Below are 18,458 nucleotides of genomic sequence, written 5' to 3' on the forward strand. Positions count from 1 at the left end.
ATCTATCTATCTATCTATCTATCTATCTATCTATCTATCTATCTATATCTATCTATCTATCTATCTATCTATCTATCTATCTATCTATCTATCTAGCTATCATTATGCTGCAGTTGCTTGTAATTTACACAAGATGGCGCCAGATACCAGTTCATTTGCTGCTTGGTCAGCTGACATCTGTATCTCTGCAGATAGACATTTCATTGAATCAGTTGCTTCCAATAAATGGAGAGTTGAAGGGAATAAGTTGCTAAATATAAATAACCTATGATTATCAAAAACAATTAAGAATATCATTGCTGTGGACAAAGATGATTTGAGAACAACCATGAAATAATTTCAGAATAAATTAACTCTTTATTTCCATCTTAGTTTTAATAAGTGGGTATAAATAATAGATCAGTGGATATGTAGAGACAGTCAGACTTTTACATGTATAAATCATATAAATCATTATTATTCTGCTCTGGGTCACCATTTATTTTACAGTTCTTTTTACAAGAAATTGTAGAATTAATTTACATGTATTGGTTTTTCTTGGCTTCACCCATCTTTTAAATATTCTGCACATTTTTTTATTTGTATAGTTGCGCAAAGGGCCGGTCAAATTTAGCATCAGATAAAGAAAATAATTCAGGCTGAGGGACACCAAGACTGGGACATTCATTCATATATTACTTAGGGTGTATGAATATATTTGAGCTTGTTTTCATATTCATGACCAGTGTGGTTTAAGAAAAATCCACAATCAATTAAAACTTGGGCACCTAGTCCTTTTTTTATTGTTACATTTTTTTTGTAGAATTATTCCACCCTTGAAAAAAAATAGTTCAAATACATACTTTAAAGCTCAGTATTAATGACATACATGATGAGTGAATGCAGATGACTGAGTTTACAATCATAATTTAAAAAGTACACCCTCTATCATTTATAGGCTTTTAATGTATAATTGGTGCAATGTGTAGCAAATAAAGTGAATTAGAAAACAAAACACTGGACTGTCCAGTGTTTTTGGAGTGGAAAGCCACAGACTTTAGAGGGTGCATTTTCTTCTTGCCATTTCTACAGGTACATGTGTTCCCACCCTGACTGTGAAATGAAATACACTTGCATGTATGAACCAAGTAGCTTATTAATGGTTGTGAGCAGCGTCAGAGTCTTGCAGCCTGAGAAAGTGATGAACTTCACATCTTTTAACTTTACCTGTAGTTGTTTACTTTCTTTTAGCCCCTGATTGAATCCAGTGAAATACATGTTGTGTAAATGTATTCCTCAAAGATCCAGTTCTTAATAAGGATCCGTTCAGAGTGAGAAACTCTTCCAAACAGGCTGCATCTGCATGAAATGAATGGTTCAAACCCGATTTTCCTGTGCTGTCTGTTCTCAGCTACTGTATTTCCGTAGAGTCATTAGGAATGTTTCAAAATACAAGAACTTCTGATCGGTCGTGATTAGATTCCCATCATGGATCAATTAGGATGTCTTCTTTTGGCAAAAGCCTTGGACTTTTAATCAAGCCATTTCTCTTTGATTATCATTAGCTACGAATGTTTCTCTTACATAATCACTGGTTTCTATCGTGCATAAGAATATTTGTAATTAAATTTGTCTCTGTCTACATGATTTGATTGAAATGACTGCATATAAACATTCCATGCGAACCCCTCTTCCCCCAAAAGACTTTTTCACTTCCACTTGACTTTTAAAGTCAAGAGAAAAAGAAAATTTGGTCAGATTTAGAAAATGGATCTTCAAAAAAACAATTTATTTCCGATTGCCTTTCAGGGCTTCCGTACATTTCTGTATATAAATTGGATGTTTATCTTGTAAAGTGCCTTGAAACAATGCTCATTGTTTGGATACAACGTAAATAATCCGATCTGCACTGAATTCATGCTCTGTGCAAACCACATTTTACATGTTACCAGAGTCCTTGGCTTTGTACGTGTGAGTGGAGACAATGCCCAACTTTATGTCTGGATGTGAATTAAAAGCATTATTTTAATGATCAGAAATATTTGTCTGCCTATACCCTTCATGCATAGTGCAGTTAACTATAATCTAATATATTTAAAAGAAATGAAGTTGTATTGTGACAAAGAGTCCTACTGACTGGAACAGTCACACGTTGTGTATATGTTTTGAACCATGGCAGCAGGAGTCAAACGGTGAGGGTGATGGATTCCTATTGGTAGTTACTGTCACAGTTCCGTGTCTGTAAGTGTGACCTTATGACTCTCTCAGAATCCTTGTATATGGCAATAGGCCTCCAGGCTGGAGAAGAGGATGTACAGGAACCAGAGTCCGAAGAAGAGCAGCGAGGTGAGGACCTTGGAAATCCTCGGACCGCCGAGTTCGCCTCCTATGGACGGCCTCCTGCGTAGCATCAGCACACCCATGCTGAAGAACGCAAAAATAGTGAAGAGTGTGACCGAGAAGGCCAGGGAACCAGGGTCGACGCGGAAGACCTTCCCTTTCACCTCCCAGTATACCGCAGCCACGGACCAGGCCAGGCCAATGCCCAGAAACACGTTGACTGCGTTGCTTCCCGTCACGTTCCCCACGGACGCGTCTGCATACTGGTCCTGAGTGGCAGCCACTTTACTGGCAAAGGTGTCTGAAAGGATGAAAAACATAGAGAAGTATTATTTAAAATCAGTTAATTTGGTTGTTTTTTTGCTTTTCAAGTGGAAAACAATTAAGAACAGGCATAATAGATTGTTCAATGTGATTCTGTCAAAAATATTACAATTATTTCCAAGTAGACTTTTGTTCTTATTTTTGTTGATTTGATTGGGGTATTTATTATTATTATTTTTGATCCTCCTTTCTGTAACCGTGGCTTGTAACCTTTCAACAGAACCTCACTTCAAAAATGCTGGACTATCAGGTCAAGTAAAGTTTGCCAGAATGAGAGTGAATGTACCAGGAAGTGAAGTCCCCAGCGCCACAAAGACCACAGCAGTCACAGAGTCTTTGAGGCCAACAGTGCAGCCAAAATGCGACGCCAGGTCTCCGATGATGGCGGTTAGGAGGCCGATGACAGAGATGGACACAATAAAGCACGCCCAGCCGTTCCAGTACTCGGTGGGCGGGACAAAAGCAAATAAGATTTTCCAGAAAACGCAAAGTATGTGCATAAAATAGTCAAAGCAGTTGGGCGTTCTTTGCTCCTGTCCCTCCTCGTCATCATCACCTGTTTGAAGAAGACACAATGATGAAGCTGGGAGCAAACAGACATAAATGAACCCTTACTAAAACAGAAAGTAGTAGTAGTTGTGGTCTGATGTATTAATAAAGTCCAAGTCTCCACTACTACTAAATGTATGAAACATGGATACATCATTTCAAAATGATTCCCACACATTTATACTTTGAAAGTCAACTAAAAAATTTGTAAAGGAACAGTTGCATAAGTAAACACATCCTGAAACTTAATACTGTTTTGAAGCACCTTTTGTTTTAATTATCCACAATTTTGTCACATTATAATAACCTAGTATTTTAATTTGCGATTTTTTTTTATGAACATCATGGTGAAATGTGATAGTGAATGTGATAGTTCACATTTTCTGTCAGGATACTAAAGTTAAACAGAATTTCAACAGCAGTTAGAAGATGTCCTGGATACAAACAGTACATTTAGTGATGAAAACACTAAATGTTTTACTGTTTTCCTCATATTCAAATATGCATAGATGTGTTGGTTAAATATAACCGACACACAAAAAACAAAACATTTAAGTTCAAACTTCCACTGACCTGCGCTCACTGTGACTGCTCCAATGAACTGCTCTTTCCATGAGTGAGTCCCAATCACTTCTGCTAGATTTGTGTCCTGGAGGAGTTGATCCACAGTGTTCTGGCACCAGAAATGAAACAGGTTAGGAAATATTAATCATAACTCACACTGAGGTGAAGCAACAGATGAGCTTCCATTTCATCCTTTTGGCCTACTAGTTATACAGTTAACATAAAAAGCTGAGCAAACATTAATAAATCTGCTCCATTTATGCTCTAAAGCGCACGCAGCACACAGAAGCAACGTACTGTGCAACCACAATGAAACAGAATACAGGAGCCTCGCAAAAGTAGTCAGTGAACCTTTTCACATGTTGCCACAGTATTGCTCAATGCACTTCATTTGGATTTTTTGTGACAGAAAGTAATGTGTGATCGTGAAGCGAAATAAAACTGATTTATAGTTTTCAAACTTTACATATTCAGAGATTAAATTACGCTCATAAAATGAATACTTTTGCAAGGCACTTTAGATAAAAGCATAAATTTATTCTGGTAACACAAACTGTAGGAACTGTACCTGGTCTATGACTCCATTGGGAGTCTGATGGATATGGAGAGAATCACATTGTTAATGAAGCAAGACAGGCTGTCCTCCAAGACATTAAGCTTGGAGGACAGCCAAGCTTAATGGCTGTCCTCCTGATGTATTGATAAAGTCCAAGTCTCCACTACTACTAAATGTATGAAACATGGATACATACTCAACATGTATTTTGTTGAGTACATGTTAGAATATTGACCCAAGTCATCTTAAAATATGTTATATATCTATGTAGTTAAATCAAGAGGAGAATAATCTTTTTCTACGAGGCGCACACCTTAAAATCACAGGCTTCTTGTATGATGACTTCTAGTCTGCTGTGCTCTCCTAGAATAGGTTTGCCCATCTCAGAAATCCTCCTGGCCTCTTCCTCCTCAGGAGTTGGATTACCTTTTAGAGGGTACAGACGTTAATCTACTATATCATTAATAAAACAAACGCACGTTAAACCTCTTTGTGCTGAAGCCTGAGGAACACAGCAAACAAAAATCCCATGTACATGCACACGCACACACGCACGCACGCACACACACGCACACACACATGCACACACACACCCGTAACACTGAAAGGCGCCTTTGTAGCATTAACTGGATTTCTAGGTTAATGTTGGAAGGATTGGGAGATGTATCTGGTTTGACAGAATTTTTATTATAAACTTTGCTCGTGATTTTCAGAGATAATTGAACCGCCTGAGATGAAGGGACTGTTTAGTGGACACAAGCACTTTAAATCCTGGTCACCAACAAGAACTGCCTTTTTTGAGTTCCCTTAAAAATGTTCTTGCCGAGACGACAGGTCTATCAAAAACAACAGCAACAATTTCCAGTTTGTTTAATTTTCAAGTAGAACCGTGTTCGAGTCGATGGCTAGATGCAATAGGTAGAAACTTTTCAAGATACTTTAAACAATGAACTGAGATTACTGTACTGTTGGATAATTAGAATTAACTGGGATGCATGTGTGACTGAATTGAAATTAGAGGCGATATTGTTGTGAATTGGTGCTACATAATTAAACGGAACTGAAATGTAACATTGTTGTTGATAGTTAAAGAGCAAACTGCTTTATCTGTGACCATCAAAGTTGTACAATATTATAATACCGTATTTTCCGGACTATAGAGCACACCTTACAAAGCCGCACCTACAAAGTAAAAAAAACAAAGCAAAAAAACTGGAAACGTACAAGCCGCACCAGGCTATAAGCCGCGGGTATCTCCGCTGCTATCGATCTGTACTACCAGATCGATAGCCTTCAACTTAAAAGTTGCATCATATGAGTTTGAAAACATTCATCCGTCGTGCCTGCTGCTAGCATGTGCTTGTTCTAAATGAAAATGAGCACTTTCTTGTTTGACTTCCAATTTTGACTTCCAATGATTCACTTCCTGCTAAAGCGCCCTCTGGTGGTTGAAGGAAAATCCACAGAAAAGCCACACCGGGCTATAAGCCGCATGGTTCAAAGCGTGGGGGAAAAGTAGCGGCTTATAGTCTGAAAAATACGGTACTTTTTAAAAGCTGCAAAGGCTCCCTTTAACACCCACATCTCAACTTGTCCCCCAAAATCTTACCCTGGTTCAGTAGTAGAGCTATGAAGAGAAACAGACAATTACTCAATACATAATAGACATTGAAATAGAATATATATATATATTTCCTGGATGCTCAAGCCTAATTAACAGCTCCAACTTTACTGCTACTCTACTACAAAATGACTATATTTTTCCCTCACAGTTCCTCCAGCATCCAATAGTGGGGTTACAGAAACAGTCACTACGTTCATAAACGCTGCAGCACATGTTGATATTAAGTTACTGGCTCTGACGTGTGCAGGCAGCTCCACACACGCACAGCTGAGCAGTGATCTTGGTGCTGCGTCATTCTACTTACACCTATTGTGTAAAAAGAAAAACTTGCTTGTCTGTCTGCTTCATAGGTTTTAAAACCACTTAAAGGCCACAGGTAGAAAATTACAGGTGACAGGTATGAAAGTGAAACTGCTTGTAGACTCACCAGAAATTCCTCTCTTCAGCCACTTGGGGTCTTCAAGCACAACGAAGAAGTTTTCCTGCTTTTCGTACTCCTCCACATTTAAAATGCATATCTGTAATGACTGACTAGAAATGTTCAAGAACACAGATATTTCTTTCATTAAAAGGCAAATTAAATACTTGTGTGAACACGACAGCAGTACGTGTCAGAAACGTGAACACAGAATATAAAAACAGTTATGTTCCAAATACGAGCCCACGCTATCATACTTTCTCTTTAAAGAATCAACCTGTTGATGTTACAAAGACATCCATTACTATGTGTTCAGTTTATCCATGTACAAACACAGCTTATGCAGCCTAAAAATTTAATGTGAAAAAGATCTGTCAGTTTACATGCGGCGACTGAAGTTTCCCCCAACTAATCAGTCAGGATTATCCGTAGGTGTCAAATCATCGGGTAGTTCTGTCTAATCGGACCTCCTACAGTGAAGGCTGATGACCCACAGCCTCCTTTCAGAAAGGCTCTAATGTCCCTTTTCTCTGAGCCCAAACCAGTTCAGACTTCCAACAGACATCCAAACGTGTTCAGTCTGTGCGTTATGTAGGACAAAAGGGAAACTATTTTATATGAATTATAAGACATAAATAGTGTTAACAGCCCAGCAACACTAAATATCTTCCAAAAAATATGTTGAATAATCAAATAAATGTGAAAATATGACTTTATTTAAACCTCGACTTCACATTTCAACATTCCTGGTCTGAGGGAATGTGTTGAGGTTGAAAAAAATTTTTTCTTTCAGAAGGAGAGCTATGAATACTTTTCTAAGTGCCAGTTGAAGAAGACAGGAATATGTGACTCTTCTGACTCTTCTTTAAATAAATAAATACGACATAACTACAGCAGATAAATGACTGGTTTATCTGTGCTCCCAGTGCTAACTGCAAACAACCAATCAGAGCCAGGAGGAGGGTCTTAATGTGGTAACACTTTATTTGATAGGGTGTACATAAGACTGACACGACACTGTCTTAAATGGCATAACATAGCCGTCATGAACATGTAGAAGTCTTTAAGAATGTCTATGACTGTTGTCATTCAGTTAATAATGGCACTTCTAATGCAAAGTTGCTTTAAAAGTTGCACTAAAACTCAATTAAAAGTGACAACTTTGCACTAAAGTGTCACCATTTACCAAATAAAGCAACCTTGGCTCTTTTAATGGCCTTTTAATGCAATTTTTTGCACAACTTTGCATTAAAAGTGTCATTATGTACCAAGTAACACTTCATGACAACAGTCACAGACATTCATAAAGACCCCTTCATGTTCATAACAGATGTTATATCATATTTATGACGGTGTCATGTCAGTCTTATGAACACTCCTTCAAATAAAGTGTTACCCTTAATGCTGTTAATCACAATCTCGTGTGGCGCTGCTCAGCCCTGTCCACATACTGCACCTCACCTTGTCTGTTCATTGGTGAATTCCACTTCCCCTCTGGCCTCCTCATAGTCCACTCCAGCCTTGGCACTACCATCCTCAGTATGGTACGGCACAGCTACTGTGCCCCTGGAGCCCGAGTTCCTCAACACGGTCACTGTCAGCACACCGGTGCTCTCGCTCACTCGCAGCACCTGCTGCCCAAAGGTAAAGATCCCAGCATGGTCATCGTCCAGTATAGTAACTGTGGCCAGCAGAGGTTCCACCAGTCTGGCCTTGGGCGGAGAACCAGTCCCTTCGCTCCCTCCCTCCTCTAACCTCAGATTCTGAAGATGCACAAAGAAATGTTCATCCTCTTCAAAGATGTCGTCATCCAAAATCCCCACCTGCAGAGAAAGCAGCGTTGATCCATTACGTTTCCCTCTAGATGCCAAGTGACGATTTAAACACAAACACATCTGCAGGCTGAATGAGTTTAAGGCTCTGCTTTTAATTTACAAAGCAAATAAAGAACCTGTTGCCACTAAAACACAGATATTTGTATCAGCTTTCAAACACAGATATAGGCCCAAACCTTTAAATTGAAATTTCATTGAAAAATGTACTTATTTGAAGCTCTGGTATGTAACTTTTATCAAACGTTTTTTACATATTTGTTGAAACTGTCACTATGTTTTGACAGTATGGTATTAGATGGATAATATGTGGGACAGTCGCCTCTGATGCGTCTTTCTGATGAACACCCAGCAATCAGAGTGCCAACATCAATAAGACTCAGATTTGAGTCAAGCTTCTCTTCCTGTTTGTAAAAAACATGCATGTTAACATATTTACAAAATGTATATTTTCTTTTTATTGCCCTTTCTATACATTTCTATCCAAAATGTCCTCACTGAGAGCAAAGTGAAATCAAAATCTAATGTCTTCATTGTGTGCACAAACTTGGCAAATAAACAGATTCTGATTACTCTAAGACTTTGACTAATGGTTAAAAAAGTTTCAGTGGAGAAACAGGAAATGCAAAAATAACTTAATAACATCTTTTCACCTTGATCTCTTTTCGGGTTTCCCCTGGTTTGAATGTCAGAGTTCCCTTGTTAAACTCATAGTCTGATCCAGCGTTGGCAGATCCGTTTTCTGTACAGTAATCCACGTAGAACGTGTTTTGGCCTGTGCCTCCATCGAGGACCACCCAAAGGGTCACAGAGCCGCAGTTCTCCGTGCATTGGTACTGGACACTTTCAAAACAGATATGTGAGCACGTCGCTTTGTCCGCATCCTGTCCCAGCGCGCGCCGCTTCTGATCTGCTGCGTGCTTCTTTAAGATGTTTCCAGCACCGATCATCCTCCGTGTTGCTTGGACACGATAAAAGGCACGACTCTTCTTCTGGTGGACCAGGGCAGAGTAGTTGGCCATCTCGATCAGCTGGTCCAGGTCTTTATCTGGATGCTTCTCCTTCAGATCTTTCAAGATGCGGACTACCTGTCCAAGGGAGGAAACAGGCTGTAAGTGAAAAACTGTAGCAGAAGAGATCTGGGAGCTTCCTGGAGTCAAGTAGAAATACTTTAATAACTGTACTTGAAGTTCTGCTATAACCTTCTAGATAATGTTACCACCCACATGGTTGTATAAGAGCAAAATGAGAAGATTTACAGTGCTTTTTGTACAGTGTTTTTTGGCGTGCTTATGCTTTTCTGTCGCCTTTTAGATTTCAGATCATCAAGCTAACTTTGATGGCAGACATATGCCTCTCATATTTTACATGTTAACCCTTTCATGCATGAATTGCGATTGTTTGTGTCAGACTTTTTTCCATTTTTTTTTATTTTCTTAAGGCATAAAAAAATGTAGGACAATTTTTTTGTTAATAAAGATATTTATTTTATCTTTTTAGGTGATCAATTGTAATTTTCTCCAAATATAAAGTTATTTGATAAATACATCAGTAGTATTGTACTTTAGGGGTTATCTGATGTCACAATATTTTTTTACCTGCCAGAGTCGAGGAGGAGGGACCGGGTCGGTTGGCATGCTTTTTTTGTCTGTCGGTCATATTGGATTTAACAAAATAATTTCTTGCATTTGCAGCTGATGGCCAGTAGTTGATGGTGTATTTTAAGATGCATTGGTGTCCACTTCAGTGGTCTGTGTGCATTTTTAACATAAAAATCCACAAGAAGCACAAGAAAATGGCTTTTAGACAGATGTCCACTGTAGTGACCACTATGCATGAAAGGGTTAATAAGCTGTCTTTTAAAATTTTCTCATGGCCCTAGCTACAACAAACAGAGCAAACTAGCATTTACTGAGACGTAACACCATCCCAGTTTCAATCTTGCCTCTTTCCATGATCTACATGTCTTACCTCATCTTTGTTATGGTCCAGCTCACTGCCTGTCTGCACGGACACCGTCACACTAGAGGAGTTTCCAGGGCCTGGACTGCCGTCTGACAGCTTTCCGTCCATGATAACATCAATGCCTTTGGGGGAATCGTCCCCCTCCATTTCCACCACAATCCCATGCCTCTTGTCGGCACGGTATCTCTTATGCATGTATTTGTAAAAGAGCAGGCGGCGGTCAGCGATCCAAGCCAACATCACACAGATGGGAAAATACAGCAGTGTTACTACAGCTTCCCAAACCTGGAGACACAGACAAGATTAGGTTATCTATGCTGTAAATGTATTGTACTTGTTCCTTATGTGAAGTCACATAATGTTTTACTGGGGATCGACAGGGTGGACTATTTACAAAGAAAAATCTAACTCAACTCCTGTGATAACTACAATTATTTAATTTGTTCGTATAATGACATTTTGTGTATAAGTTAGTGGTCATTGCTCACATTTACAGTTATGACCTTAATGCGTCCCCTTTTTTAGTTTTTTAAGCAGAGATTTTAAATTTTACACATTGTCACACCAAAAGACATTGGATCTCTTCTACTGTTATTTATTTTCAATATTCTTTCAAATGATATCCAGCTTCAATCTGGTTTATTTTATCTTTTACTTGTTTGTATGAGATGTACAGAAAAAATTTACTTTGACAACCAACAAAATATGTTAGTTCCCGGTGTTCAGTATTATATACTGAATTGAAAACAGGAAGTCACTGTTGATTGTCACTCAAAAAGGAAATCAGGTTATCCAAATTAAAAATAATTTGTTAATTTGTTAGTAGTAACCAAATTAGATGTATCCAACTGAATATATTAAGTTTATTAAGATGTTACGTTACACAAACAAAATTAAATAAACTTAATTCAATTACATTGAATTAATTTTTTTAAAGTTGGAGCTCTTCTCTTTTTTCATGTTTGTGTTTGAAAAATATATGTTACAAAAATTTAAGCATAAGGAAATGAATAATTTTGTGCAACATCAAATCCTCTAATGTTTTATAATTATGTGTGTTGCTTTTGATGTGATTCTGTTCTGTCCTGATGTTCTGCTGCATCGGGACAGAATATCACAATTTTGACACGATGTCACTGTCTTGGGTTTTTATTGTAAACAACAGGATCAACTGACTATCTACGAATAAAATTTCACTTGCTTTAAGAGTGTTCCCAAGTAGTCAGATGATCAAAGTCGATCAGATGTACAAAAAAAATTACTGTGTAAAATCTTTACTTTTAGTGAGTGAAATGTCTTCATTGGATATTTTGAGACTGCGTTTGAGAAGTTATTTGGTCCTGACTGTTGAATCTGGGTTGTAGTTGAGGATAACGGGTAGAACGGAGACCTACCTCAACAATCCCTGGGGAGATGACGGCCAGAATGAGGTAGAGCCAAATGTATGCAAAGATGCTCCAGAAAGCTGTGATAAAAAACACTCGCAGGTGTTTGATCTTGCGAGACTGTCCATCTGGAATTACTGACACACACAGACCAATTATCACAAGCATGTTAAAGGCCGCACTTCCCACTATGGTGCCTGGGCCGAGCTCCCCGGCATTGAAGTTGTGCCCACACACCTGTACAAGGGAAACAAGAGCAGAACGTTGAACGTTTCTGAACCTTTGCAGTTGGTACAAATATCTTTAAATGTTTTACAATGAATTTCAAAAAGTAGGTCATCATAAGAGTCAACTTTTTTATCCAATTTACCTACATATTTGTTTAAATAACTAGAGAAATAAAATTTTTTACTCATTTTGCACTTTCACAGGCAGTGTTTTTTGCTTGTGTTTATAGCAGATGGAAGAGAGTACCTCAATAACAGAGAGCAGGATCTCTGGTGCGGAGGAGCCCAGGGCCATGAGTGTCAGGTTGGACACGGTTTCATTCCAGACCCGCACGGTTTTCACCGTGGTTTCCCCATCAGGTTTGGTAATGGTCACCTCCTTCTCCTGATTTGGTCGTTTCAGGATATAATATTCACATGAAACACAGAGAAATCTGGTGAGTCATAGACACAATCACAGAGCACAAACTGGATGCTGTGCATAACGAGTCTGAGTCTAACAGGTTCTAAATATTAAAGAGAGTGATGATACCTGAGATGTAATGACTTCTATGGATGCCATGAAGCGGTCTGCAATGATGGATACTCCAAGGAATATGTACATGAGAGAAAGGAAGTACACAATCGCCCTCCCTGCTTGTTCCCCAACTGGAGGGTTGAGAGGCTCCCAGACTGGCAGCAGGATGCCGGGTTTACACACCACGACACCTGTACATGTCCTCTTTTCAGACTCTGTGGAGTTGTCAGAAGACTCAGGTTGTTCAGACGCAGACGATCGCTCGAGAACTTGAGGCCTGATGGAAATGCAGGGGTAGCACAGGAGGAGGAGGAAAAAGAAGACGAAGAAGAGTGGGCCGTGGTGAAAGGAGAGGAGTCCCATCGTATCCCTGAGTCAGATGGCACCTGGGGGGTCAGAGTTCACTGGGGGGCTGGCAGCTGGGTTGGTCCTAGAGAAACAGAGACAAGACAAAGGAGCTCAACAGTTTATCAGCCCAACTGAAGACTGAATAAACTTTAAGATTTAGTGAAATATGAAATTCAGGTACTTTTTTCCCTTTTGAATCGGCCAATGTCCAAATGTTGACGGCGTTCTATAAAGTGTAAGAAAATTTCATCTATGTTGTATTTATTCAGCTTAACCGTTTGATCCAGGTAAAAAGTAAATGAGTTCCAGGTCAGGACTGGACAAGTGGATAATTTTTTATCAAATCTGATTGTGATTAAATTTAACCTAGAAGCAAAAAAAAAACACTTAATAAACAGTCTATTATGAATATAGTTATAAATTAACAACAAAAACCTTGGAAAATTATGAGTTTCATTTCAAAAATAATCTTGTAAAAGAGATTTTTGATCTCAAGGAGTTTTATCCTGCTAAATAGAAGCTGAAGAAGAAATTTCACCCCCTGTTAACCAGTGGGAGATAAAGCTGGACTGGTTGGTAATTAAACAGGCAGAAAGACTAATTCTGCAAAAACATTAATCATGTCTGTTTGAGACTCAACAGAAATGTGTCAGAAAAAGCAATCAAAAGACACACTCCTGTTGATTCACTGTAGTCAGTGAGGAGAACTAGAGGTCAATCAGGTTAGGAACCTGCGGCAAAAGAAATAAGGGAACAGACGTGTCACTTGCAACGATCAGGATACATTATGCAGCATTTCAAACATATATTTTTAGAATTTAATAAGTTTACATTACGGGTGCACCAACTGCAGTTTTCTGGCCGATTACCGATCTTTAAGAAAACTGACTTGCCGATTCTAGTTTAGGCTGATACGGGGTGGCCCACGAAAAAGTGGCCCGCCTTCCTGCCAAAGTGGCTACTTTTTTTTTACTTTTTCTTTTTACTTTTTTGTACACTTTTCAAAGTGAAAACTTTACAGCAGTTGAAAGACAATATTCGTAATGCAATTCAGAGCATTGGTGCCCCAGAGTTGCGTCGCATATATGACAATATGTTAAGGCAGGCGGGCTGTGCATGCGTGGGTTCTCTCCGGGTACTCCGGTTTCCTCCCACAGTCCAAAAACATGACAGTCAGGTTAATTGGCCTCTCCAAATTGCCCCTAGGTGTGAGTGTGTGTGTGCATGGTTGTGTGTCCTGTGTGTCTCTGTGTTGCCCTGCGACAGACTGGCGACCTGTCCAGGGTGACCCCGCCTCTCGCCCGGTACGCTAGCTGGAGATGGGCACCAGCAACCCTCCCTTGTCCCCACCAAGGGACAAGGGTGTAGGAAAATGGATGGATGGATGGTTAAGGCACGCCCAAAACTGTATTGACGCACAAGGGAATCATTTCCAGCGCTTTCTGTAAAGAGTGAGTGAAGATTTTGGCATTTCAAGTTCTTTCTTTCTTTACGGAAGGTCGCCAGTAATACTATAGTAATGCGGGCTACATTTTCGTGGGCCACCGTGTACCAATTTTTTTTGTCGACTTTCTTGCTGAGATGGCAAAAGTGAGGTGACTATTGTTAACTGCAAATGTGCAAACATGACCTGGTGGGCAGATCTGTCAGTCAAACCGCAATAGAGAACAGTGGTTGATTTTTAGACCTTTGCAGACAAAGTTAAATCGGTGGATGATATCGGCTTCACATAAGTATGGGCTGATCACCATTCTCCCAAAATTAAAGAAATCTGGGCCAATTTATTGGTGCATTCCTACTTTATATGTGTGTCTTTGACATTTCCAGTTTATCAGTGGGCTGTGAACAATTTCTCTGGTTGGAAAAGAAAAACACCTGGGGACCAGCAGCAGTGACAGCTGAACCACTGGCCTGGCCAACAATCTCCACAACGCTGTTTCAAGAGGGCTGTTTCCTTTCAGTGCCTGCCCCCTGTACCACAATAACAGTCACATTTTCCTGTTGTGGCTAGGTCTGACAGTGAAAAAAATATCCCCTCTGTCATCTGCCATTGAATTGTGGTGTTGAAGACCAAGTTTGTTTCTAGTTTTTGTATGCTACCATTGAAAAGCCAGAGATTGTCTGTGTGTTTATTAGGCTCACTGATGGTGACTGTAAGGTATGTTAAACGTGTCACAAAAAAATGCAGCACCTGTTTCTCAAAGTCGAACAGCAAAGACTTTGAGCTGATAAGCCTTCGCAGTGCAGCATGCATCAGAGAGGCAGAGGAAAATCTCAGAACATGAAAGCAGGTCTGAAACCACAGTGTGATCCATTTAAACACAATCCTTCTTCTTTTTTGGTTTCAGTTGAATTTAACTACAGTTTACTCACACATCAGCCATGAGATACAATATATATGTACAGTAAATATTATTACAAAGATTAAATGTTTGAAAGCGTCACCCCAGGATAACTATTTAAAGATTAATTGGATTCAAGAAGAAGAAACCGTTATACCAAAAAGATCCATTTATCTACACGAGCGTTTCCCGGGGTATTAATGAGCATAAGTAGCTTCAGTAAAAACACGGTGAGGACTCAGATCAACATATAAAAGGGGCCCTTTAGATTGTTTTCAACAGAAAATACAAAATTGAAGCTTGTAACAGTAAAGATGAATATGAGTGATTTATGACTTATGAGGGCACATCTGTTGCATAGATGACAGAAATACTTTGTTGGCCTTAACACAGTAACTGACCCATAGTTGATTAGGTTGGCAAGGTTCTGAAAAACTAGTAAAAGTTTGCAAAAGTCCAAACACCCCCTTTATTCAATTTTGTCTCTGTATACTCACAAACATATTTGTATTTTACTGTCATTGTAAATAGTAATTGGCAGTGCTGTACTTGTGTTGTACTTTATCAAGTCCAGAGACTCCAAAGCTCTTCACACTACACTCAGTCATTCACATGCTAATTGTAGCCACAGCTACACCTGGAGCAATCTGACAGAAGCGAAGTTGCCGTGCACCTACGCCATCAGGCCCTCTGACCACCATCAAGGCGAGTGAAGTGTCTTGCCCAATGGCACGACACAGTCAGATGGAGCAGGGGCTCGAACCGACAACCCACCGATTACCTGACGAACTTGTACCACCATTTCCCCAAGGTGACAGATCAACAAGCGTAGCAGAGGTTTAAAGTGAAAGGAAGTGGTTTTGAACATTACCAGATGCACCTCTAACATAATGCTACCTTTTGTGAAGTTCCAGAATAAAAACAAACTAAAGAATTCAACAAACATGTCAGAGGTCTTCCACAAGTCTGGTTCATCGGGGTAAGAGATACTCTTTATCAACTGTAAAACCAGATCTGTAGCAACACAGGCTGAAAGGCTGAAAAGCTTGGGCACTAATGGATCTTCCATGTGGACAATTACGCTACAACCAGATTAGTTTTAAAAAAAGTAAAAGTTTTAAAATCAGTTTTACAAAGCCCTGATCTCGGCCCAGTAGGAAAATTATGGGCAGAGACGGTGTGAGCAAACTAACTACAAACATGGCACAGTCACACTAGGCCTGTCAGCAGAATGGAACAAAATTGTAACAAAGTATTGTGAGAAGTTTGTGGGAGTAAATATTTAACCTCAATCACAGAGTTTAACAGGCAGTTCTAACTACGTGTTCATACAGCACAGCTGAAGATAAACACACCAGGCTCATCTATTCACTTCCAGCTGCTCACCTGAACAATCACAGCTGACAAACAACAAAAGTCCATGATGCACATTTTAAACTTCTGTTACATGATAAATACAGAAGAAATATATCACAATAAATTATAAACAATATGATAAATGCCAAACCTTATTCAGTATTCAGGAAAATCACAGCAAAACATGCTCAGTGTCCAAAGCTTTGGCTTAGAGTAGTTGATGCACAACGATGACAGCTGAGAAAGAGCGAGTCAGGGAAAAGATGGACTTATTGCACCTGATAACATCATTGCACTACTTAATAAAATTAGCACTATAGTGTTATTTCCTAATGTTGCACAACCTTACTATGCTGAATATTGACATAATTCAACTTAAGAAAAAAATTGTTAATGAATACATTGATTTTTACTAGGTAAACAAATGTGTGAAGGGAATGGCAAAAGCATTCTTTAAGTGCATAGAACATGCTGAATGGTTCAAACATTACATCAAACACAGTCAGACTGAACATTATGGAGCAAGGTTGGCGGATCCTGGAAATGTTAACTAAACTCAACGCTTGAAAGATTCCAGAGTTTTGCTGCAGAGCTGCAGTCTTTATTCCACCAGACCAAAGTGTGCATTGAAACAGATACTTAGGTTTTGCATCTTTGATGCAGCTCGAGCTCAGCTAGCTCATTATAGAGTTGTGATTCAGAAACACAGCCCAGAGGGCTTGCTGCATCGCATTTCACTTTCCAAGGTCTGCTATGGTTACCACGGCCTCAGGCAGAGGGCCATTTTACACCTGCTGTACTGTAGTGGGTTGGGTCGCTCACCAATAAAACCCAATAAAAGTTACACTTTGAAAACAATACAGCTCATAACCTAAGATAGGCATAGAGTGAAAATAGTTTAAAAAAGCAGATAAAATAAAAATAATTAAGTACAAAACTCATTTGAAGTATTATTGAAGTGTTTGATATTGAAACAATCAACTTGTTTGTTGTTTTTTTCAGTTTAGTGGAAAACCAGAAACAAATTTTAAAGGGGAAGTATTATATATTTACCAGCCACATAGTAGATATAGTATGTGAAGCATAATCAAGTAACTGTGTTAACTTCAGTTGTTATAAAAATGCTATATATATCAAATATGATTTAAAAATTTGACTTGGTAATTTAACACTTTTGATTATCTCTCTTTAAAAACTCCTGCTCTTTCTGAAACTCTGCCTTCAGGACATCCTCACATCATGTTTAGACGTTTAATAATGTTTATACTAGTGTTGCACTGAGAAGTGGCTCACATAATAAGCTCAGCAGATGCACAGTTCCACCAGGTGTTTGCTAATTGCTGCTGGCTAGTCTGAAGGAACTGAGTGGGGGAGTCTTTGGGGAGAGGTGCTCGGTAATGTGGAAAATCGGAACCGCAGCTCCGAGGCGTCGATCGGCTCACCCAGGCATTTTGCACAGCTGAATGGTTGCCATGGAGATTCAGTGATTTCTCTAAATCAAGGCAACACTCCAAGTATGTTTTTGATGAGGGAGTAACATTATATAAACTGATTTTATATAAACTTTTGTAATCAAATGAAACCTGAACAACAAGGAAAATCTATTCACCACAGGCTTAAACATGTTACAGTGATCTTTACCATCAGAATGCTATCCTCAAACTCCACAGATGATCTTGGTATGTTATTAGACCTACAGGGGTAAAAAACAGATTTGTTTTGATAGATGACACCAGATTGGTCCTCAAAGATGACCGGCAGCAATCAGTAGGGCTGTGATGGAGGACAAGTGCGTGCTGATAAGATCCGGTACTGGAAGGGTTGGATGCATTATTGATAGATGCATTCATCTAAATACCGCAGGATATCTATTCCTTTTGTGTCACGTACAAGTACCTTGGTACATTTTTAGATGGTGGCCTTAACAGTTAGTTATTATGTTAATACTCATCAGTTGGCTCTTTTAATGAATTATTTGAGACTGCTGCTGCCTCATCTAAACACATCAAACACAAATCAAATATTCTTTTTCTTTTGTTGTCATGGAGATGGATGTTTTTCACAAACCTGAATACTGAATACTGCGATAAATGCGATTTAGTTTAGTTTCTATTGTTATTTATTTCTATATA

The 18,458-nt window shown here is 39.1% G+C and overlaps 1 protein-coding gene across 5 annotated transcripts in view; it reads right to left on the minus strand.

The window, feature by feature from the left end:
- Window positions 1–51: 51 nt before the first annotated feature.
- slc8a2a (solute carrier family 8 member 2a) overlaps window positions 52–18,458 on the minus strand; it is a 30,075-nt gene continuing 11,668 nt past the window's right edge. For 2 of the 5 annotated variants that reach the window (XM_008428354.2, XM_008428355.2), the window contains 13 exons: window positions 12,296–12,710; window positions 12,011–12,148; window positions 11,546–11,773; window positions 10,158–10,436; window positions 8,840–9,274; window positions 7,816–8,177; window positions 6,364–6,467; window positions 5,922–5,939; window positions 4,626–4,738; window positions 4,325–4,348; window positions 3,766–3,865; window positions 2,930–3,199; window positions 52–2,620 (listed from right to left, as the gene is read on the minus strand). In XM_008428354.2, the coding sequence (XP_008426576.1) occupies window positions 2,244–2,620; window positions 2,930–3,199; window positions 3,766–3,865; window positions 4,325–4,348; window positions 4,626–4,738; window positions 5,922–5,939; window positions 6,364–6,467; window positions 7,816–8,177; window positions 8,840–9,274; window positions 10,158–10,436; window positions 11,546–11,773; window positions 12,011–12,148; window positions 12,296–12,643 (2,796 nt within the window). In that variant the 5' untranslated portion in view covers window positions 12,644–12,710 and the 3' untranslated portion in view covers window positions 52–2,243. The remainder of the gene's footprint in view (window positions 2,621–2,929; window positions 3,200–3,765; window positions 3,866–4,324; window positions 4,349–4,625; window positions 4,739–5,921; window positions 5,940–6,363; window positions 6,468–7,815; window positions 8,178–8,839; window positions 9,275–10,157; window positions 10,437–11,545; window positions 11,774–12,010; window positions 12,149–12,295; window positions 12,711–18,458) is intronic. The other 3 variants (XM_008428357.2, XM_008428358.2, XM_008428359.2) reach the window with 3 other exon arrangements.

Source organism: Poecilia reticulata, linkage group LG14, assembly GCF_000633615.1.
Source record: "Poecilia reticulata strain Guanapo linkage group LG14, Guppy_female_1.0+MT, whole genome shotgun sequence".
In the NCBI taxonomy this organism is placed as follows: domain Eukaryota; kingdom Metazoa; phylum Chordata; class Actinopteri; order Cyprinodontiformes; family Poeciliidae; genus Poecilia; species Poecilia reticulata.